The following is a 23,077-nucleotide window of genomic DNA, read 5'->3' as shown; positions in this document are numbered from 1 at the left end:
GGGTGACTGTTTGTGATCAGATCTCACTTCAACGCTTTATATGCAAATAAACACGGACATCATTTCTGTTTTCAAAGACCAAATTCGTTCGTTATTAACCAGCAGTAGAGACCAGACCAGGTCCGCCTCGTCCAAAGATGTGTTCAACTTGTTTGATAACAGGAGAAACATTCAGGATATAGATAAATATTCCACGTCTGGATGGAGAGAGAGTTGTATACAGCGTCTCTCCATTCAGAGACACTGCGGCATAACTTCATTGATTATTTAAATCTCTGACAGGATCAGTCAGGATCTAATGTTAATTAATGTTCAGTCCAGGTTCATACTGTTTGGAGTAAAGCAGCCGCCCTCCTGATAAATCCTGAGCTCATTATGTCGAGCAGCAAAACTAAAAACTGTCGTTATCAACTTGACAGGAAAGAAGAAACTAACCAGCGACGTTTAGAGACAGACAAGCGAAAAGTTAACGGTTTAACTTCTATTCTAATTGTCGATTTGAAGAGTGAAACCGGTGAGAGGAAGAACGAGAGGTCGATTACATTTTTAATTCACATGAAAAACAAAATAATTAGTTTATCTTGTTATCAAACAGGTTGAACAGCTTTGGACGGAGGGTCGTGTGTCTAGTCTGCCAGGACATCGGTAGGCGTCCTTCAACGTGGCCCAGGATGCATTGCGTTTACACTGCTAAAAGAATGCGGTCCAGACCACCTCCGAATGTGGTCTGAGTGATCAGATCTCAATCCGTCCTCAATGCGTCTTTACACCTGTATTTACAGCTGTCCACTAGTGATACCAGGTGTAAACAGGGCCGTCGTGTTGTAATGTAGTTATTGTGTCATAAACATTCAGTGTCGTTGCTGCTTTTAAATGAATTAAAAAGTTCAAGTTTGTTTTTTTTTTCAGTGGTTTTATTTGTCTGTAAAAGGAGAAGAGGTGGGACGGGGGGAGAAAAGAACGATGTTTCCACTGTCGTCAGTCCAAAAGTTTCCACCAGTGATCGTCTTCAGTCCAGCTTGTGTCCATGTGTAAAAAAAAAAAAAAAAAAAAAGTCTCTACTTACATATTAAAATCCAGAAAACTTTCCCCTAAAAGTTGACGGAAACGTCCCCAAACGAGAGACGTTTCTGTCTCCGTCTGCTTTTCTAAGAGAAGTGGGCAGAAATCAGAGCTTAATAATTTGATGGCAGGAGGTGGGAATGTTACAAGTTGATCGGGGACGGTGGGGGTGGTGGGGGGAGGGGGGGGATTCGTCACACAATAACGCTCTTCCGTCGTCGTCGAATGCAGCCGTGACGCTTCAGTTTGCAGAGTGGTGGAAGGACAGCTGCTGGGCGTGGTGAGCCTGGACCTGAACAGCTGGAAAACACAAAAAAACTGATTTTACACAACATTTTTAATTAAGGCTGTTACTAAATGATCCCAAACTAATTCCATTACCCATGGTGGGCTAAAGCAACATTAATTTGAGTCTTTTCACATCTGATTCTTTTGGTGAAAGGGGATAAATTCATGTAAAGATATCCCAGTAGAGCCACAGAATAGAAATATAGAGCTGGAAATGTGCTCAATGTGTCCTTGAAATCTTGTTCGATTCTAACTCAAACTTTGAGCATCACATTACAAAACTTTTACAAACGTGCTTTTGTTGGAAGAAAATCACTCAAGTCCTTGTTCAAAGTTTGCTGTGACAGACATCACTTGATTATCAAGTCTAAACCCAAATGTGTATTTTCTTCTTCAATTTTAGAGAGATAGATAAACTCTACTGATCCCAAAAGAAGGAAACCACGATAATCACCACATGCAAACACATACGACAAGACGAAAAAAACATAAAAACAAAGACCCTGTTTAGTTTTAAAATGCGTCTTGGGCGATTGGATCACAAGTGGACGGCGCTAAACACAAGTGTAAACGACCACCGAGGCGCCATTTTGATCCGGGACGCGTTGGACCACATACATGTTTTTATCTCATCGTGCCTGATGAGACAAACTGACGAGCAGCTACAGACTTGAACCAGAGTAAACAGGTTTGAGCCTCTTCACGCTGGCTTTCAGTACGTTTATAGACTTGATTTCAAGGTTCTTTTAATTACTTTCCAGGCACTAAATGGTCTGACTCCTCCTGGGTTCCTGGGTTTACCTTGGGGGTGTCCGATGTAGAAGTGTTGTGGAGCTCCCTGTTGGGGCGGCGGGCCGTGCTGGGGGTTGGAGCCGCTGCCCTGCTGAGGGGGGGCGTAGTGCAGCATGACGGGCGGGCCGTGGCCAGCAGAGTGGTGAGGTCCTGATATACCCGCTGAGACGTGAGCCTGCAGACGACAAACATAATATTTATACTGCAGCAACTTACAATAAATGTCTCTGATCTCTTTATATCAATACTGTTAATCATAAATCCCACATCAGTGTATCTTTGATAAGACAGAGATGTTTTCTGCTCACCTGTGTGAGCTGGCTGATGGAGGGGAAGCCGTGGGGCAGCTGGTGGGTGGGGAGGCTGTAGCCCTGCATGGTGTAGGAGGCCTGCGGGGAGCTGTGGCCCGGCGGCAGGTTAGGGGGCGTTGGAGCCGACAGACCGGCGGAGTGGAACATGGACTGAGGCTGAGGACCACCCTGACCCGACTGAGAGGGAAAACAAGAGAGATGGGAGTTAAAACTGATAGAGCACAACAACAACAACAACATATTTACACACTGACAGCTCAGACATTGAGATGCTGTGAGGTCACAGTTTACAGCGTGTTTGTCGAGCCTCTTTCATACATAGTTCCTGGTAAATTACTGGGACAGTCCAGCAGATGGCGGTAATGCAACAGAAGAAGAAACTGTGAAACTAGGCAGACCTGATCAAATATGAATCAGGATTCTGTTACTGCGTCGTCTATTTCTCGCCTCAAATGTCTCCAGAAACATATTTTAGTGTTTACTGTTTGGCCGTAATATGAGAAAGTTTGTGACGCGGCCGCCAGACGAACCAAAGCACCGCCCAACGTCACCAACACGTCAAGTCTTGTGATTGGTTCACTCGCTCCACGGTGAAAGTTAGGTGCTCTTCCCTGTAATATTACTGCTTTCATTCACAACACAGCTGTTCTGGCGTTTTCCCTGAAATGTTTCTGGGTCTTGAGGTGGGATATCGATCCCTGCTCCTGTTCACACATCCATGCAGGAAATGTTCCTGAACATTTCAGGGATAGACCGCGTGTGTGTGAAACAGTCGACAACAAGTCGTGATGGAAACACTTGTTTGGTGTTTTGTCAGTAGCTACAGAAAGCTCCCTCACCTGAGTGTGTCCTGGACTGGGCGCTGTGTGCTGGGGTGGGGGCTGATTCCCAGTGGGAGTGCTGGAGGGCTGAGGATGATGGATGGAGCCCGAGTGGTGAGAGAACGACTGAGCTGAGAGAGAGAGAGAATAAAGAACAGATAAAAGAGGCACAGAGAGAAGAGAAGCAAAAAAATGACTTAAATGTTCAATCGATTATCAAAATAGTCGCCTTCACATACGTCTCCCAGTGACTGAAGATACAAATACTGATATAGACGGATCCGGGTTATAGACGGTCATGTAGGCTGTAATGTTTGTAAAGGATTTCACTTTTTAAGCACTTTTGCAAAGAAATCTGTCCAGGAGCTCCAGGAGGAGTTATTAAAATAAAGTTTATACACATATCTACAAACACAGAGGAGTAAGATCTATCAGGCTTTGATACACACACACACACAATACTGATGAGTAGATCAGTTCTTCAAATGTGGTTTGACTAATTCAGGCTAAAAATATCCCGTCAACAATCCAGATAAATTGGTTGTTTGAGGCAGTTTGAGGATTGATTTGTTATCTTGGATAACGGAGGCAGAATGAGTAGAAGCTTTCATGTGACTGCTGATCATGTGACTGCTGATCATGTGACGTAGGTGTGTTCTGTGTTCCTGCTTTATTTGTTCTACATTGAGCTTCACAATGTTTCTGCTCTTTACACACTTTCATCACACACACAATGAAACAATTTAAAACTTAATGCTTATAGACGAGGTGTCATATCAAAGGTCCTGAGTCAAGTTTATTTCCTACATTCAAGATAAGAACTTTGACCGCAAGAACCTTTTATATCACATTTTTTTCCTTCACAACTGTAAAAGTGATTCCCATAAACTAAAATATCCAACCATCTATTTCATGCAGCTCATCTACATTTATAAAACTCACGGCTTTGTTTCATCTGATATGAAAAATAAAAAGCATGAACTGGGCCCTCCTGCTTACCGTACATGGCCTGCTGTGGCCCCGGCGGGCCCTCAGCCTGGCCCGGGTACTGGGGGCCAGGAGGACCCATGGGCTGAGGAGGGGCGCCGGGCGTCAGCATCCTCGCTCCCCCCTGCAGCATCGAGTACACCTGAAACCAGAAGAGACACAGAAGACTTCATCAGCGACTGGTTCCCAGTAGACGTTACACCCTTAAATCTGAACGCCGCTCTGCTGCCGTACCTGTCCGTGGTAGTGGGGGGGCATGGCCTGGATCACCTGCCCGTACTGCAGGTAGGACTGGGGGTAGGGCGAAGCCACCAGCGGGGGTCCCGCCGCCGAGGCTGCGGCTGAGATCATGGGGGAGGCTGGGGACGGGTGGTGGTCCTGACGCGGTCCCACCACCGGGCCTGAAACAGCACGACAGACGGTGAAACCAGGCGGGTTCACATTCAATTCACATCCATGACAAATAATATCAGGATGACAGATTTGGGGAAAATATTACATTTTTCTGACTAAACAAATGAAATTAAACTTTTCTTGGTCGTCTACGTACGTATATTCAATACCAATTTATCCTAAAGAGCGTCCTGCTGGCCTGGACGTTTAAACGCCACATTAATGTTCACGTCCATCCAGGACTCGTGTTCATCTCTCCATATAAGATCTAATAAATGATCCCCAAAAAGATCAGTTGATGTAGGTCAGCTGCTCGTTGGGTCTCTTTACAAACCAAACAAGGAAATGTAGTTTATCTGTAGTAAAAGCTGGATATACTTTAAATTATGGACTTGTCATCTAATAAATAGAGATAAATAGAGGATAGTAAGGCTACAATTAAATTGATTTTCATTATTAATCTGTTGATTGTTTTCTTGATTATCAATTAGTTGTTCAGTGTTTAAAAAGTCGACGATGACGTCCTCAAACGTCTTGTTTTGTCCAAAACCCAAAGATACTTTTTACTGTCAGTTTACTGTCATAGAGACTAAAAAAAAAGCTGGAATCAGAGAATTTGGACATTTTTTTTAACTTAAAAATGACCCCAAAAGATTAATCAATTATCAAAATAGTTAGCGCCAAAAGCTAATAAAATTAAATAACAAACAAACAAACAAACAAAAAGGTTAGCGACAAATATTCTGTCAATGGAACTGATTGATTGACTAATGGTGGCGGGTTTAGAGGACGCTGAGTCTCTGCTGAAACTGTTTTGATACAACAAAAACTATTTAGTGCTCAACACAGATCATTTTCATCCGTTTGCTAATCATCTGCAGAGACACGTCGTGCATTAACATTCATAAAAACGTAGATTTAAATCAGACGTGTGAGGTGAATGGTTACCTTTGGTTCTGGGATATTTCCCCTGGCTGACGGTCGACATGGTGTACTGATACAGCTGAGGAGCCTGAAGAGAAAACAAACACACATTCAAACTGTTTTCTTTGAGCTCAGACTGAAAAAAAAACGTCGACACCGACGGGACGAAACCGACGTCGAAGGCTTCAGACCTGAATGGAGTGTCCTTGGATGGGGATGGGCGAGACGTAGGACAGGTAGTGTCCCGGTGGGCTGCTGTAAATGGCTCCGCCCCCCGGTTGTCCTTGGGGAGGCAGGATGAGCGAGGGGCTGGGCTGGGTGGGTCGAGGCGGGGTGGGGGTCGGCGCGGGTTTCTGTCGCAACACGAGGACAGAAAAGACTTCAATCTAGAGTCACATTCAGCTGTTTGGTAGTTTTACACTTTCTCATAGATGACCGGTGGAATATTAAACAAGTCTGTTATCATCATATTATTATTTATACTTTATTTTTTCAGTAATTTCAAGTTACATGTGCAAGAAAAACTTCTTTCAATGTTCATTTAAACACCTGATTATTGCTTCAACACAGACTTTAAGACTTGATTTTAAGGTTAAAGGATGTAAACCAACAGTCAGCTGTCTAAATGAACATTAAAGCTGTTTTTCTTGCTGTAATCATTCCTCCTGTTCATACTGACCATTAGAAGATCCCTTCATAATGACCTTACAATGGAAGTGATGGAGGACAAAATCCACAGTCCTCCTTCTGTGCAAAAAATGTATTTCAAAGTTTATCTGAAGCTAATATGAAGCTTCAGCGTCCAAATGAGTCAAATCAAATTTAAAATTTTAAGTGTTACAATAAGTGTTCATGAAGTGTGTGTCAGTAGTTCAGCTTTATCTCTGAACACCCCCCAACTCCGGGACTGATGTCCAAATTAGGAAATGTGTGTCATGTAGCAGGTGGATGTGACTCCCCTCACTGAGACCTGCTGATAGACGTCACAGCGGAGCAGAGGAGAGACACTGAGATAGTGATGTAACCGACCTGCACTCTGGTGTTTGACATGGTTTATTTTTCTTCCTGAAAACAAATAATTTTTTGAAATATTTGTATGAAACAAATATTCGTATTTGTGCTTTGCCGAATAACGTATTTTTATTCGGGCACACCCCTAGTGGACACACTGTGGATTTTATCCTTCATCACTTCCATTGAAAGCACATTTGAAGGATCTTTTAATATCCAGTATGAACAGGAGGAATGATTACAGCGAGGAAAACCTCTTTCACTGTTACTATGGAAACCTGACTGCTGGTTGGGTTTTGGTTCAGTTTAGCAGCTAAAAAGACAAACGTGTGTGAGACACTTTCAACAAACTAACCAGCGTCGCATTTCCTTTTATGGGAAGAAATTCTTTTGCATTCGGATTCAATGTTGAGTTTTTCACTTGCCTGCAATAAAGAAAACAACAGAGACGATTATTCAGCCGTAAACTATAAAACGAAAAAAGACCAAACAGCTTTGACATCACTGAGAGGATGTTTATAACCAAAACAGTCATTTCTGAGTATAATTTCCCAAAAACAGATACACAGTCAGATATAAACACAGTTTCAGATATAAACATTTTCTCAGAAGCATAAAAACACACAGTGAAGAACAGAAAGTTCATAACATCAAAAAAACAAGTAAATACAAGAAGCCTGGAGAATATTCAATTATTTAAACAACATCCTCAGTGGAAACTCAGGAGTCTCCTGAATAATGTAACGATCATTTATGTTGGTTTTCTTTAAATTATTTTATTTAATTCTAACTTGTGGAACATGTTTTTACACTCTGTATGTTTTTATGGTTTTATTTTCAACTCTTGTTCCTGTGAAGCACTTTGTGAATTACATTTCTGTGAAAGGTGCTTCACTAAATAAACTTATTATTATTATTATTATTATTATTATTATGTTCTGACCACCAGTTTCATTTGAGAAATCACAATCAATCAATCCATTTGCTTGCTTTCTGTTGTATTGGATTTTTATCACTAGTGATGTTGCGGTGGAGCATTACACTGGGCTGCAACTAACCATTATTATCAATTATATATTTCAGTTTGTTCGATTTTTATTAAATCAATCAGTTGTTTGGTCCACAATATTTCAAAAAATGTGGCGAAAGATGTTTGATCAGCGTTTCCTAAAGACGACGTCCTCAAACGTCTCAAAAACATTCAGTTTACTGTCAAAGAAACCAGAAAATATTCACATTTAAGAAGCTGGAATCAGAGAATTTGGACATTTTTTTTCCTAAAGAATGTCTCCAAACAATTAATTGATTATCAAAATAGTTGGCAACTAATCAACTAATCGATTAATCATTGCAGCTCGTTACACTGCTGGATTCTGTGGAGAATTTTATGCCACAGACACACCAGATTTCCAAAAGGACGACGGACGAACTGACCTGCTGGATTCACTGTAAGTTACTTACGCAGCAGCTGTAGAAGCAGTCTCCGTTCGCTCGCTGCTCTCTGGACACGCCTCCTCGCCGCTGTTGGGCGGAGCCGGCTGCGGTGTCCCGGTCTGCTGCCGCCCCTCTGGTCCGGAGGACTGGGGGCCAGCTGAGGGGCTCTGGGCAGCAGCAGCGGCGGCGGGGGCGGCGGCGGCGGTGATGGTGGTGGGGGGAGATGCATCAGTGGTCTGCTGCAGATCAGAGGAGGCGAGGAGGGAGGTGACGGCAGGTTTGGGTGGCGCGGGGGAGGAAGAGGAGGAGGAGGAGGAGTCGGCAGGCGGAGGAGGATCTGCGGAGGATGGGCTCGCTGAAGGTGAAGAGCTGGACTGCAGCTAAAGAGACGAGAGAGGAAGAGCAGCGAGAAACATCAACAGCTGAGTCTTTAATGTTAATAAACTGAGGCTGAAAGAAGCTCCTGATGAGACACGTTATGAGAAACAACCAAAACTTTTAGTTAAAGAACAAAACATTTTAGCGTTAAAAGTCGTCCAGATCACTCCTGAGTCAACAAGGGTGTTTCCATCCACATCCACCTGTTCTCAGTTCGTTAATAAAATTAATTTTTGTTTACCTTCTGAGAGCTGAACTGAATTATATTTGAAAAAGAAAACCTGTAAGTATTTAGCTTCAGAGACTGGGCGGGATTATAAAAACATGTTTTGCTCAAATATATGAATATTACAGCCTTGAGATTGTATGTTTGTTTTCCTTGTTTGGGTTTAAACAGTTTATGTTTATTCAGTGTGTCAAAAGATTCACAGTCAGGTGTCCATAGTAACAGTGAAAGAGGTTTTGCTCGCTGTAATCATTCCTCCTGTTCATACTGGATATTAAAAGATCCTTCAAATGTGCTTTAATGGAAGTGATGGTTAGTCATATATCAGTCTGAGTTAGTCATATCAAGTGGATATCTGACACATTTACAGTCTTTTTAGCATCAAATTCCCTCTTTGTGTTTCCTCGGACAGTGTTTCCCTGTTGAGCTGCAGGTGGAAGTATAGTAACAAAAAGAGGGACTTTGGCACTAAAAAGACTGTAACATTGAAAGATATCTACTTGATTTGACTCATTTGGACGCTGAAGCTTCATATTAGCTTCAGATAAACTTTAAATACATTTTTGCACAGAAGGAGGACTGTGGATTTTGTCCTCCATCACTTCCATTGTGAGTGAATTATGAAGGGATCTTCTAATGGTCAGTATGAACAGGAGGAATGATTACAGCAAGAAAAACAGCTTTAATGTTCATTTAGACAGCTGACTGTTGTTTTAAGACAAAGTTGGAAAAGATTTGTGAACTCGACCTTTAAGAATTGTTGCTGCACAAAACTATTTAAAAAGTACAAAAAACAGACCAGCAGAGAGAACTGTCTGGCACAGAGATGACCCCTGACCCCTGACCCCCCGGCATCACAGCAGTCTTACCCTGAACTCTTTGCCGAACTTGCGGAGCTCCTCCAGCTGGGATCTCTGCTGGACCGAAGGAGCTGGGACAGAGAGGAGAGAGAGGAGGTGAAGGTTGACATCAGCACCGCTGGTTATTGATTATAGAGGAGAAACAAAGACGTTTTCTACCTTTGCTGCTTTTTCCTTCCTGCGGACTGGACAGACTCTCAGTTCGCTCTTTAGCTGCTGTGTTCAGGATTTCATTCACTGCAGAAGGCAAAAAAACAAGTTATTTCCTGCTTCCATATACGTTAATATCAATCCAGCAGATGACAAATTATGATAAAATAAGATTATTTTATATTATTATATAAAAAGTGACTCAAAAAGACAAACTGATTATCACAACAGTTGCAGCTCTACTCTGTGTTATTAAGGATGTGACGGTTTATTCAGTTCTGTCTACAGCTGAGGTCACTAACTGGAGGACCGCGGTCCAGGTCCGGGACCCAGACGCTGTCCCACATGGACCCGGACCTACAGCCAAGACAGAAGGTTATGATTTAAAACCTAACGAGGTGCTTCTATGTAAACTCTACTGTAGACGGAGAAATGTTCCTGAAGTGAAGCATTTTATTTAAACATTTTATTTATTTTCTCTTATTTTCATCTGCAGCCCTGTTTTATTTAGTAGATGAGATTATTATTATTACATTAAACATATATGTTCAGTTCTATGTTAACAATAAATATTGTAAAAAAGTTTTTGAATTGTACTGAATTGATTTGATTTGACGGTCAGGTGTTGATGAGGCTACTGAAACATATATCACACTAAATAGTTAAGACATTATGATCTTCTGGACCTTTGCTTCAAGAAATTTTCTCTGATCTACAGTGTTCCTCTCAGGCTGCTTACAGCCAATCAGCAGCTTCCACGTCTCCAGTCTGAGGAACCTAAAAGTAGCAACGGCGGCCGCTAGCTGCTCCGACTGACTGCCGTTCACCAAACATCATCTTCTCTCTATAAATACCGAGTCAATCATTGTTTTCAATGAGTCACTCTGGTCTCAATCTCTGAATTCAGACCCTCTAATAAGAGCTCTGGTGGTCATTTTGGAAATTATTGCTTCATTAATAAGATTTGGAGACTTATAGAAGCTTTGATTTCTGCCGTGAAGGCAAAGCTCATTACTGTGAGCTTTAATGATTGCATGGTAATAATTAAAGGAGACTGGTGTGGTGGACACGTCTTCCCTCGGTTCTTCTACTTCTACCTGAATCTCTGTGGTTTGAAGTTTAGTTTCAGGGTTTATTTTACTGTTTTCATTCATAACTGAGCTCAACGTTTCCTGCTGCTGCTGATTCACGTCAGAAGTTTTCCACAGATGAAGCAGCGTTTTTTATATTTTACAGGTAAGATAATAAACCGTCTCACCATCGACAGGGAAGATCGGGGTGGGGCCGGAGGGTTTAGCGGTGGGTGCTGCGGTGACAGTGGAAGAGGAGGAGGAGTCCAGGTAGGCGGGGCCAGCCAGGGGGAGGTCCTGGGGAGGGGCGTCTGGTTTCGGAGCACGAGACACTGATGGGTGGAGACAGAGAGAGGTGACGATGAAAGGATTCACAAAACAAAACAAACTAAGATGCAACAACACGTACATGAAGTTCAGTTTCAAAGAGACATTCGGCTGTTATTTATATCCTGTTCTGATGTCGGATGCCGCCTGCAAGTCAAGAGTCAGGGCATCAACCTGCTTTGTTTGCAACTGTTTTTGTTCTACCTTGCTAAGCTTGGTTGCTAAGGTGGTTGCTAAGGAGGCTGAACTAAGGGGCTGCATGAAGGACCAGTAGAAGATAAATAAGAAGTTTTTAACTGGAAATCATGCAAAGATATTCCAGTAGAGCCCCAGAATATAAATATATGAGTCCTTAACTTTAATATCTGTGATTGTTTCTGATGCTTTTTGTTGTCATGTTTGTTGTGCGTCTTATTTCTTCTGTTGTACTCGGGACTCTCTTGCACAAGAGAAGTCAGAAACGTGATGAAATCAAACATTTTATAGTCGTGTTTAACAGTGTTGAGAGTTTTAGTTTTCTGGACTAGTAAGATGTGTTTTCACACGGACTGTTAGAGAAACTGTGTGTGTCTCGTGTGCCGACCTGCAGGTGTAGACTGGGAGTTCGGGGTCCGCAGGGTTCGGCTGCTCTGAAGTCTCTGGGATTTTGGAGAAGTTCTGGATGCAACTGAGAGAAACAGACAAGCAGTCAAAACTAAAAAAAAAAACAACATAAACACCCTGAAGACTAAAGTCTGACAAAGAATTAAAGAAGAGAGTTTTGAATCATTATTTAGTTCCTTTGGCAGTTTTCAGTGTCGCCACATCAACATCAGGATTCACATTATTGAAAAACAAACCATTTCCTGACAACTCAAGGTCACATATCACAACCTCTTGACTTGTGCTACACTGTGAAGAACTTTAACACAACAAGCTGTAAACAGAACCGTGTTCCTGCACATGCTCAGTAGCGTCCTCCTGTCTGATTAAAACTACAGTGAACAGCTGTTTTAGGGAAATGAATGAACCAATGGGCAAAGGAGTTAAGAGCCACATACAGAGCAGGAAAGCCTTATAAAATATTTCACATAAGATTTTCTATATGTTTCTTATTGTCAACAATCTCATGTGCAGAACCAAACTGTGATATGAAGCACGACAAGCTAGCGAAGCTGTAAACAGAACAGCGTTCCTGCACATGCTCAGTAGCGTCTGCCTTACACAGAACTACTCTCCAGAGACTGAAAACATGATGCTGTTATTAGTGTTTGGAGCCGTTTCTAAACAAACTAACGAGACCAAACTCTTCATGATGAAGGATCATGTGACCCAGTGCAGCGCTGTGACTCACTGACGTGTTTTTAATAGTTTCTGGAGGAATCAGATACATCAGGCTTTAGTTTGGATACAAACATTAGATTTGTTAACAAGAAAAATAAATAAATTGGACATTTGCTTAAACAACAACTAAATCTGTCTGACTGTTTGTTTGTTTAAGACTTTAGGACACTTGTTTTTATTGTATGAAGGTTTGAATCCCGTCACGTTTACACTGTTATAATGTTAATGTTGATCATTATGTCCCCTATAACAGCCGGGTTCGGTCTCCCTCCGTACCTCCATTGACAGACGAGCGCGTCGTGTCAGCCAGCGCCTGAGGATGTGAGAGCGAGTGAGGGAGAGGAGCGTGATTGGTGCAGGGAGGGCTGCCGGCCGCCGGCGGGCTGCCCTGTGATTGGTGAGGAGAGTAGGCGGTTCTGACGGACAGCGGGCTGCTCCTGTCGGAGGATGGTTTCGGGGAGGACGAGCTGGGCGGCGGGTGTCTGGAGGAGGAGGACGCCGCCGCCGCCGCGGCTCGACCGGACGATCCCGCCCCTCTGCTGCCGGCGGACAGGCCGATCTCACGAGCCCTCTGAGGGAGAGGAATGTATTTACCTTCCCTGGAAGACAACACGGAGGAGAAGAGGCGGTGAGAAGGAACAGTTTAATGTTTACATTTTCTTCTCTGCTGTTCATCAGAGTCTGGATTTATGTGCCGTGTAGATTCACCAGAGTTGGAGGTAAAACTGCAACTAACGATTATTTTCATCATCAATTAATCTGTCAATGATTTTCTTGTTTCATTGTTCAGTTGTTTGGTCCATAAAATGTCCATAAAATAGTGAAATATGTCGATCACTGTTTCCAAAAGTCCGAGGTGACATCTTCAAATGTCTCGTTTTGTTCCAACTAAACGATTAATCGATTAATTGCACAACTTTTTTGATAATTGTTGAATCATTTTGAGTCGTTTTTTTAAGAAGAAAAAGTCTAAATTCTCTGTTTCAGCTTCTTAAATGTGAATATTTTGTGGTTTCTTTAGTCTCTATGACAGTAAACTGAATATCTTTAAGTTGTGACGTCATCTGATCCACATGTTACACACCAAACAACTAATTTGCAGCTCTAATGTGAGGATTGTGGACCAAACTTCTACAACCTGTTTTCCAGCTGTGGTCAGTAAATTATATTTTTTTAAATCAGGGAAACAAACCCCGTCTGAACTGGTTTGTGTCTCGTACCTGCTGACGGAGGAGAACCCGGGACTCGCTCTGTCCTCTCGGACCACCGAGCTGTATCTGTCCTCTTCGCTCCTGCCTTCGTCATTCTCTAAGGAGACCCGGCGGCGGTACTGCAGGCCGCCCTCGATCTCGCTGGCTAATCGAGTCGCTCGTACTTCCCGCTGCCGGTAAACCTCGGAGTTCCCCTTCTCTAAAGGCATGCTGGGAAACACAGAGACAAAAACACCAGATCGTCAGGAAGGTCGTTGACGTCACATCCACATCCGTTCTTTTTATTTTAAAGCTGCAATAAGTGATATTTTTCTCATTTTCTCAAGTGTAAGTTTCCTTTGATCACCCAACACGTTACACGCTATCAGTTCATACATTGTTATTATAAAAATATTGATTTAACACACTTTCCTGAATCCTAAAGTCACAGAGAAACCAAAGTTTTTACATCTTTATCTTGTAAAAGAGGATTTCTTAGTGAATCTGTAGCGATGCAGAGAGATACAAGATATCTCTCTGTGACCTTCGACCCTCAGACTGACGACGCTGCAGCACGGTTTTTTCGTGACGAGCGGGCGTCTGCTTACTCACGTGTACATAGAGAGGCTGGAGTCATAGGTGGACTTGACGCCGTACGCCTCCTCGTTAAACTTGAACATCTCGTTGGCGTCCCAGCCGTTTGACTGGAAAACAAGAAAACACATCAAACGTCAAACAGTAGAAGCTTTTCTCTTCTTCCTCACAGCCGCAGGTACGTATGTGCTGTAATAATAAACACGTACGATATCGACGCACAACAGAAATCAACTTCAGTCTGACGGATACTGGGTTCTCGAGTCTGTATGTTTGTTCCACGTCGATCTCAACAAACCGATATGACATCGTTTCTACAAAGCTCTGTTTTCCCCTGAACGCACCACGACGCCAGGCTGCTGTTTTCACGTTTACACACTCTGGAGGACATTTTGAAAAAAGCTCCGTTTTCAGGAGAGAAAATCACAGTTTTAGTCTGGACGGAGGAACGAAACGGAGAGAAGAAGATGCCGTCAAAACATTCATATTATATAATAAAACGACTGGAGTTTAGTTTACAGTCACCTTCTCTTCAATATATGTTGTTGACATAACCAGCAGATAGTTTCTGGTTTGAACAAAGAAAGACTTCCAACTCATGATCACACATAACGCTGTGTGTGTGTGTGTGTGTGTGTGTGTGTGTGTATTTGTGTGTGTGAGTGAGTGTGTGTCTGTGTGTCTGTGTGTGTGCGTGTGGTGTGTGTGTGTGTGCGTGTGGTGTGTGTGTGTGTGTGCGTGTGGTGTGTGTGTGTGTGTGTGTGTGTGTGTGTGTGTGTATTTGTGTGAGTGAGTGTGTGTCTGTGTGTCTGTGTGTGTGCGTGTGGTGTGTGTGTGCGTGTGTGTGTGTGTGTGCGTGTGTGTGTGTGTGTATGTGTGTGTGTGTGTGTGTGTGGTGTGTGTGGTGTGCGTGTGGTGTGTGTGTGTGTGTGTGTGTGTGCGTGCGTGCGTGTGTGTGTGTATGTGTGTATGTATGTGTGTGTGTTCCCTCACCGTATCCGTCTCCAGCTCGAAGTTTTCTCCGTTTCCGTCTCCGTCCCACCGCTGCAGAACCTTCTCCCGGTGCTCCCCGTTCACCCGTGACGAGCTGATGGCGGCGTCGGTGAACGTGTCTGTAAACAAACAAACACACACGGGTTAATAAAACTAAACCGACTGTCTGCATCTTCCTCACGTCTACGGTCGCTCCTCACGTCTCGTTACCTCTGACGGCGAAGCTGAGGTCGACATCACGGCAGGTCATGGTCACCAGGTCGGCGGGGCTGAAGATCATGGTGTCAGTGATGTCTTCAATCTTGGGTGAAAAGGACTGGCTGCTTCCTCCTCCTCCTCCTCCTCCTCCTCCTCCTTCCTCGCCTCCCCCGCCTTCGTCTCCATCACTGCGTTTATGAACAGCGTCCACAGCGAGCTCACACTGTCAGACAGACGAGTAAACACATCCTTCAGTCATCTCAGTCGCTCCGACCGCTGCTGCCGTGGAAACAAGCTTTTTTTTTTTTTTTTACCTGTGAGCTCAAAGTCTTGAAGATTCCTTCGTACACGGCGCCGTTCTTCACTCTCACGTCACAGGTGGAACCCTGTAAACAGCAGAGAGGAAGGACTCAGTCTCTACGTACAGAACCAGGTTCTATCAGGACTAGAAGTCTACTCACCACCACCGCCGTGAGGAAATGAAGCATCCGAGCGTTGTTGTAGACGCCTTCAAATATCTGCAAGAAAAGATGAAACAGACGCCGACGGTGATCACATGCTACATGCTATTATCATATTATAACATGCTATTAACTCTGATTATTGTTACTGTTGTGACTTTATATCATTATTTCATATGTTCATATTCTTTAGTGCTGTATTATTACTGTATAGTGTTTGTATACATAACATTATGATTATTGTATTTACTGTACTTTCATTCATATCTTTACCTTTATACTCTAGTATTATATCTCTCTACTATAGTCTAAAGGTACGATGTGTATTATATCTCATTTCTTTAATCTCTTATTTTATTTTGAAATGTATTTCATTCAGAGTTTGTTATGTTTTCTCTGTAACATTTGAATTTCATCTCATCTTAAAGGAGAAATTAAAGCATTTTACAAATCAATACATTTGGTCTGTTTCTCAATTGATCATTTATTGAATGTAAACACAGACCAAATCATTACTGATGAAAAAAACTGATACTGACACATGAACCAGTAAGGATCCATTGAACTGGTTTATAATGAACTCTGATGAATATATAAACATATAAAGATATGTAGTTAGTGGGACGTCTAACAGTGTCAAAATAATTATTAATCAGTTTTCTCTGGATGGAAACTGTCATTTAGACAATAATCTAAATAAGACAATAATTTATTTAGACAATAAATCTGAGCGTTCTGCTTGTTTCTCATTTGATCACAACTTAAATGAACAGATTCTGATGATAAATGATATTTATATATTATTATTATTCGGGGATTTCTGTCCAACCTGTTTCTCTCCTTTTTTTCCCAGTTTGAGAATTTTTGTGAAATGTTCTACTTCTCTGAATCGAGTCTCAAAGAATAACAGTATTTCTATTTTATATTTTGCTTCATTTTAACAACATTATTATTGTTTCTCCCTCTGGTTTCGCCTCCTTCAACGTGTTTCCTTCTTACTTCTTTAAATGTAATTGTTTTTTCTCTGTGTCGATGATCAATAAAGTCATTAATCTTGAGATGTGGGAGTGATGGTTGTATGAAGGACGATCCTGCAGCATCAAATGCTGACGACACATTTAATTTAAGTGGATGTGAGTTCTGAGAAATGACAATAAAGAAAATTATAAATCTCATCTTCTCTTGTTGTGGGAACAGCTGAAGAACCAGAACACACTACTGTCCTCTTTATGTTTAACATCAACACTGAGGGAAGATATTTAATATTCACCCTGACAAAAGAACTCAAACCAGAAAAATCCAGAAAGAAAGATACTTCAAACCCTGTGCAGGTGTGATATGATTTCTTTCTTTCACGTGATGGGTGACCTGGCGACACTAGTGCCGCCCCTCGAAACTAAAGCCTTGCACACTGTTCACGCTGATTATTTACTGGCGGGACTTTCCAGTGTAAATGTTGCCAGATTGCTGACATTCTGCTAACGGCTAACGTTACACTATTTACACAGATCAACTCTTCTTCACTGCTCTAAAGCAGTAGCTATGTAGGGGAGTGTGAAACTACTATTGGATCAGTCCACAGACTCATGATGTACTCGCTGATACTCGATCCAGTGTTTTAGGAAGTATCACAGATACTCGTATCGATATCAGAACGACTCATCTTGATAATTGATGATTGTTGAGCTGTTACTTACTAAACTGCTTACAGCAGATGACTGAGTCTGTGACGGTGGTTTCATTGTGCTCCTGGTCCTGCAAAGAGTCAAAAAACATCAATGTGAGCTTGAAGTTTTTACAATTCACACTTAAAATGATGAACAGAAATGATTAAACAGGTTAACAGATAATATCAACCAGACTTTGGTGTTTTATTTGACTTCTTTAAGATTTCATTTAAGTCTTCTTATAATTTTTTTAACAAAATGAACAAAATCACACACAAAGAGGAAGATCTTGGGTAGATAATAGAGATTATACATATGAAACAAAATCAAATAATCCAAACCTTTTTAAAATATCACAGGTTTTCCCATTAAGAATTAATAAACAGTTATTGATTAGTTGCTTGGTTTGACAAATCGCTCCCAAATTTAAACCGTCGATTGAACAGAAAACAAATAAAAACAAGATAAAATAAAAACAGCTAAAAGGATGTTTTAAAGCATCAACAAAACAAACATGTAATCATCATCTGCTGCTTGTGTGCGAACAATAACAACAAGCTTCAAACAGGCTAAACACACAGAGACTGACCAGCAGCTCAAAGTCTTACATGCTACGATGCGGTGAAATTATATTAACTCATGTTGCAATAATCTAAACTGTTTCCCTTGTAGATACGGTGGGAAACTCTATCTGTTGTTGTTGTACAGAATAGTAAAACCAGCTAGCTATGTGAGCTAACGCAGCTAGCTTAGCGTCGATTTTTTTTTTTTTCTTTTTAGCAACAGAGACTTGACGAACCGTCGGCGTCACATTAGAAACTGACAGCTGAGCAAAGTCTGAGTGTGTCAATTATACTTTTTAGTCATGTGCATCCCTGTTATTCCAGTCCCGTCGTCCCAGCGGAAAGTCACACGGTTTGACAGGCCGAGCACCGAAACGCCGCTGAAGAAAAACAACAACAAAACACAGCAGCGGGAGCGCTTCATTTACTTCTGCACACGAGACGGGGGGTCACCTCCGACGGGCGGAGTCACGGTGGAAGAAGTATTCAGATCCTTTACTTAAGTGAAAGTAACACGACAGCGATGTGAAAATACTCAGCAAAACGAACATTACTTAACTAAAAGCAACTTAGACAAAATAAAATTGCACTATGAAATAAACATAAGTGCATATTTACTTGACAAGCAGCATCAGGTCGATTGATCCAGACCTCCTGATGATGTCACACAGTTAAAGACGTATTCGCTGTGATCACTTTCAGTTCAGATCAGGTTGGTCTCTGATAACTGTGAAGAAAACATGCACAACCCAGTGAGATTACTGGCACTTATCAGTACGGATCAGCTGCGATGCTGAACTGAAACTATGTACTGACTCAGTGTGTAATCCTCATCTTCATCCTGGAGCCATCAGACCTGCAGGATTAGAGGCCTGAGTAAAGGCCACTGCTGAGAGTCAGAGGTGATGATGAGGAGACTGAGCAGGTATCTGCTGTTTCTGTAGCTGCAGCTGCTTCATCCTGCTGTCTGTGACTCTGCTTTTACAAGAAAAAATATATATAAGCACAGATGTAAAATACATTAATATATTCACAAACATATCAGTCAGTCCTGCTGCTCCACACGCTGCCTCATAGTTGGGATTGAATGGGCCTCAGCTCACACAAGGTGCACAAGTCATTTATATAACTCACACTTCAAATATTACGGAGTTACATTATCATTTATTTACTGAGTTATATAATGAAAAGCCGTGTCTACTGTTTATCTGAATCAGTTTATCTGTCTGACTCCATCAGAGATAATAACGATACACTGGTTTACTGTCAGTCACTAATACAGGAGACAGAGCAGTACGGTCATTAGTTGTTGTTCGTTGTTGTTATTACCAATTAATATTACAAATGTTATCGCGAGGACAGATTATCGATAATGTTACGCTATGAAAATGACACAATACTATCTCTTACCGTTCATCCGGCTACACTGCGGAGAAACAGCTGAATAAATGTCAGGAACAAACTTACTGAAGGCTAAAGATGAATATTAGCTCTAACAAATAAAAGTCTTTCGAGTTTCATTCACCACAAACATAAAAAGACACGAATAGTTCATATTTTGGCTAAAGTTTTCAGTGAAGTTAGTCATAAACTTTGAATCGCTGCTTCTGCCGTTTTCACTTCCGCGGAGTCAACGAGCGGAAATACGGACAGCGCCACTCTGCTATTGCAGCCCACATTGTGGTCGGAGGGGGGATTACACCCTAGTGTACAGACAGCGGTCGGACCCTTCTCCACGAAAAATGAACTCGTTTGTCATTATTATGAACGAAACTGCCAATCAGATTTATTTACTTATTAATCGAAGGTGGCGGAACGCCGTTCCGGCCCACTTCAACCCCTGTGTATAAGTATATGAAGTAGTGTAAACTAGCTCCACCTCCAGCAGCTACAACAGTAACATGCTGCTCTAACACTGATGCTTCACTATTAATAATCTAATGATGTCATATATAATAATATATCAGTCAGAGGGACCAAACCACTACTTTTACTGCAATACTTTAACTACATCAAGCTCATAATACTTATGTACTTTTACTGCAATACTTTAACTACATCAAGCTCATAATACTTATGTACTTTTACTGCAGTAGGATTTTGAATGCAAGACTTTTACTTGTAATGGAGTATTTTTACATTGCTCTATTGGTACTTTTACTAAAGTAAAGGATCTGAGTACTTCTTCCACCACTAGTCAGATGATTAAAGGCAGCAGAAACAGGCTAGTACAGACAGAGGGATGAGGAGGTCATCTGCTGTGATTGTTTCCTGCGTCCCACTTGTTCCTCTCCATCTTATCTCTTTGAACGCACACAATATTTTCCAACAACACTTCCCTCCAGCCAAACAGCTGAAAACAGTCTGTCAGAGAGAGAAAGAGACGAAGAGGAGACAGAGGGAAGGAAAAGTTGGAGGCCAGAAAACAATCTGACTTCATAGAAATAGTTTAATAATAATAATAGTACATTTCATTTGTCCTGCACTTTTCATTCATAGTGAAACTGAAAGTGCTACAGTATTAATAACACAGAAAACACAACATAAAGAAAATAGTAAAGAGTTAAGCTGAAGCCTTCCTCAATAGAAAGGTTTTTAGGCCTTTTTTAAAAGATCTGGTCTGTGCTGCCTCAGATCCCCCATGGTGCTGAGCTTGGTACTGGAGGGCCCCATGGTGCTGAGCTTGGTACTGGGGGGCCCCATGGTGCAGAGCTTGGTACTGGGGGGCCCCATGGTGCTGAGCTTGGTACTGGGGGGCCCCATGGTGCAGAGCTTGGTACTGGGGGGCCCCATGGTGCAGAGCTTGGTACTGGGGGGCCCCATGGTGCTGAGCTTGGTACTGGGGGGCCTGGAGGAGCAAACTGCTGGCAGATCTGAGGGTGCAGGTGAAGGTTTGTGGTATCACAAACATCTGACAGGGTTAGAGAGGGCTGGAGTTTACAGATGTTTCTGAGTAGAAAGAGGTAGAAAGAGGAGAACAAACACCTCGGGATCTACACTGATAACAAACTGAAGTCAAACTATCACACTGACTTTATTTTGAAGAAAAGCCAACAATGACTCTCTTATGAAAGCTAGTCTTCTTTGATTTTGAGTGTTTTATGTTGAGATCTTTTTATACGTTTTTTATTCAGAGTGTCATGACATTCTGCATCCTCTGTTGCCATGGTAACACTGATGCTGCACAGAAGGACTCACTTAGCGAAATTGTGAGCATTACCAGAAAAATAAACGGCACTAAGCAAGACAGCCTTACCGACACCCTGTTCAGTGAGCTTCAGCTCCTCCCATCAGGCCCAACGTCTTCAAGCCCTGAGCTGCAACAGTAACAGAGCGAGGAATTCCTTTATCCCATCAGCCATCGCTCTCTATAACACACAGCAGCACATAAAACCTCCTGGTACTCACAGCAGTACTGTAGTCAGTGCTGCACAGTGGAAAGTATAGTATTGTGTATATTTCTGGGCTGCATCGTGTCTTCTCTCACATTGAATCTTTGTACTCCAGGAGCTGCTGCTGGACGCTGCTGTGTAGTAGTTTAGTGTATTTTATGAAGGATGTGTGGACGATGTCTTGGATTGCTTTTTTCTTCTTAGTGTTTGTTTCTTTTATTGTGTTTGTTAAGTTTTGGACAAACACTGCAAACCAATTTCACTCTTAATCTTAATTTTTCTCTATTTTTTTTTTTTGACATTTGACAAAATGATTAATAGAGACATCTCTAACTAGATTTACTCTCCTCTTCCCACATTTTTAAACTGTTTTCTTGTATCGTCACATGGTGGCGCTGTTTCCTTGTTTGTATATTTCACTTGATTTCATCAATAAAGTGAAGGAATAAAGAAAACACAGACAATCTTAAAGTTAGTAAATTTCCTGGAAAGAAACAAGTACTTTATCAGTAATTTATAGGTCAAATAAAGACAGTTGGTTCACTTCCAATCAATGAATTCCAGTTGCTAAGCTAGCATAAGCTAAAGTCTTTCAGTCAGTTCACAGCAGGTCAGACAAACATGCAAACATGTTTCATCTGCAGAAAAACACACAATTCAACATATATGAGAATAAACCTTCCAATAATAAATGACTGATGAATAAATATTAACTCAGGTCAAAATGGAAATCTATAAATAGACCAAATTACACAGACAATTCTTTCCTGGGAACTTTGAAGAAATTAATAAGAAATTCTAAGAATAATGGAGCTTTAATATAATACGTAACCATGAACTCAGATGGCGTCCTGGTGGTCCAGTGGTTCGATAAAAACATCTAACAGATCCACAGAAACAAAACAAAGAACACAGATTCTATCAAATATAGTTCATTTATACACAAAGACAGAAACAATAACTACAATAAAAATAGATGTTATACATGAAGAATAAAAACACAGACAGATGTTTCTGTTGTTAGATCTTTGTTGTGTCGTTGTTTGGTCTTTGTTTACCACCATCATAATCATCCCATCATATGATCTCTTTTCCTGCTTTTAGTTCAAAGTCTGACAGCAGCAGTGTTCTCTGCTGGTTTTATAGATATTATTTGAATATTTTTAATGGTGAAAACAGGACTGGACCAGCTGCTGATATGATCATCAAAACTTAAGACTGGAATCAAAAAAATACAAAGTTTTTCACCACAGAACCAAGATATGATTTGACCTGCATGCAGGTTTTCTGGACTAATGATAAATTCTTTCTGAATTTAACTTAATTGAAATTTGTGGACATCCAATCTGTCACATCTGTCACATCTGGGCCCGTATTTATCAAGCGTCTCAGAGCAGGAAATCACTCCTAACTGGCCAAAAATGATCAGAGTGACGCATCTCTGCTTCTACTTTTAGGAGAAAAAGCCTTTTATCAACTTTCCAAACTTGGTAAATGATTCGTATCTCTGCCAATATATTAGGAGCTGCAGGAGATGGAGTTCAGGCAGAGATATGTGAGATGTTTTGGGAACGCTTGATGACACTGAGCTTATTAAAAGATTGTTTGGACTAAAACAGAATCATTAGTGAGACTGACTCTGTGTGTGATGCAGAGGAGAAC

The 23,077-nt window shown here is 41.6% G+C and overlaps 1 protein-coding gene across 8 annotated transcripts; it reads right to left on the bottom strand.

The window, feature by feature from the left end:
- Nucleotides 1-1,207: 1,207 nt before the first annotated feature.
- On the bottom strand, nt 1,208-18,936 carry atxn2l (ataxin 2-like). 8 transcript variants are annotated; one of them, XM_044330294.1, is made up of 23 exons: nt 18,840-18,936; nt 17,503-17,548; nt 15,794-15,850; nt 15,647-15,718; nt 15,345-15,555; nt 15,135-15,253; nt 14,160-14,251; nt 13,578-13,778; nt 12,634-12,956; nt 11,618-11,701; nt 10,896-11,039; nt 9,647-9,724; nt 9,497-9,558; nt 8,051-8,403; nt 6,945-7,014; nt 5,770-5,931; nt 5,603-5,666; nt 4,496-4,662; nt 4,274-4,403; nt 3,293-3,405; nt 2,451-2,630; nt 2,152-2,317; nt 1,208-1,362 (listed from the first exon to the last, which is right to left on the bottom strand). In XM_044330294.1, the coding sequence occupies exons 2-23, from the start codon at nt 17,533-17,535 to the stop codon at nt 1,304-1,306; spliced, it is 2,940 nt and encodes a 979-aa protein (XP_044186229.1). In that variant the 5' UTR covers nt 17,536-17,548; nt 18,840-18,936; the 3' UTR covers nt 1,208-1,303. The 8 variants fall into 8 exon arrangements, with proteins under 8 accessions (XP_044186229.1, XP_044186225.1, XP_044186221.1 ...); XM_044330290.1 differs by having other exon boundaries at nt 17,491-17,548; nt 18,840-18,929; XM_044330286.1 differs by lacking the exon at nt 18,840-18,936 and adding an exon at nt 18,317-18,451 and having other exon boundaries at nt 17,491-17,548.
- Nucleotides 18,937-23,077: the final 4,141 nt, after the last annotated feature.

This window comes from Thunnus albacares, chromosome 17, assembly GCF_914725855.1.
Source record: "Thunnus albacares chromosome 17, fThuAlb1.1, whole genome shotgun sequence".
Taxonomy (NCBI): domain Eukaryota; kingdom Metazoa; phylum Chordata; class Actinopteri; order Scombriformes; family Scombridae; genus Thunnus; species Thunnus albacares.
This window is presented reverse-complemented; position numbering and strand designations above follow the sequence as displayed.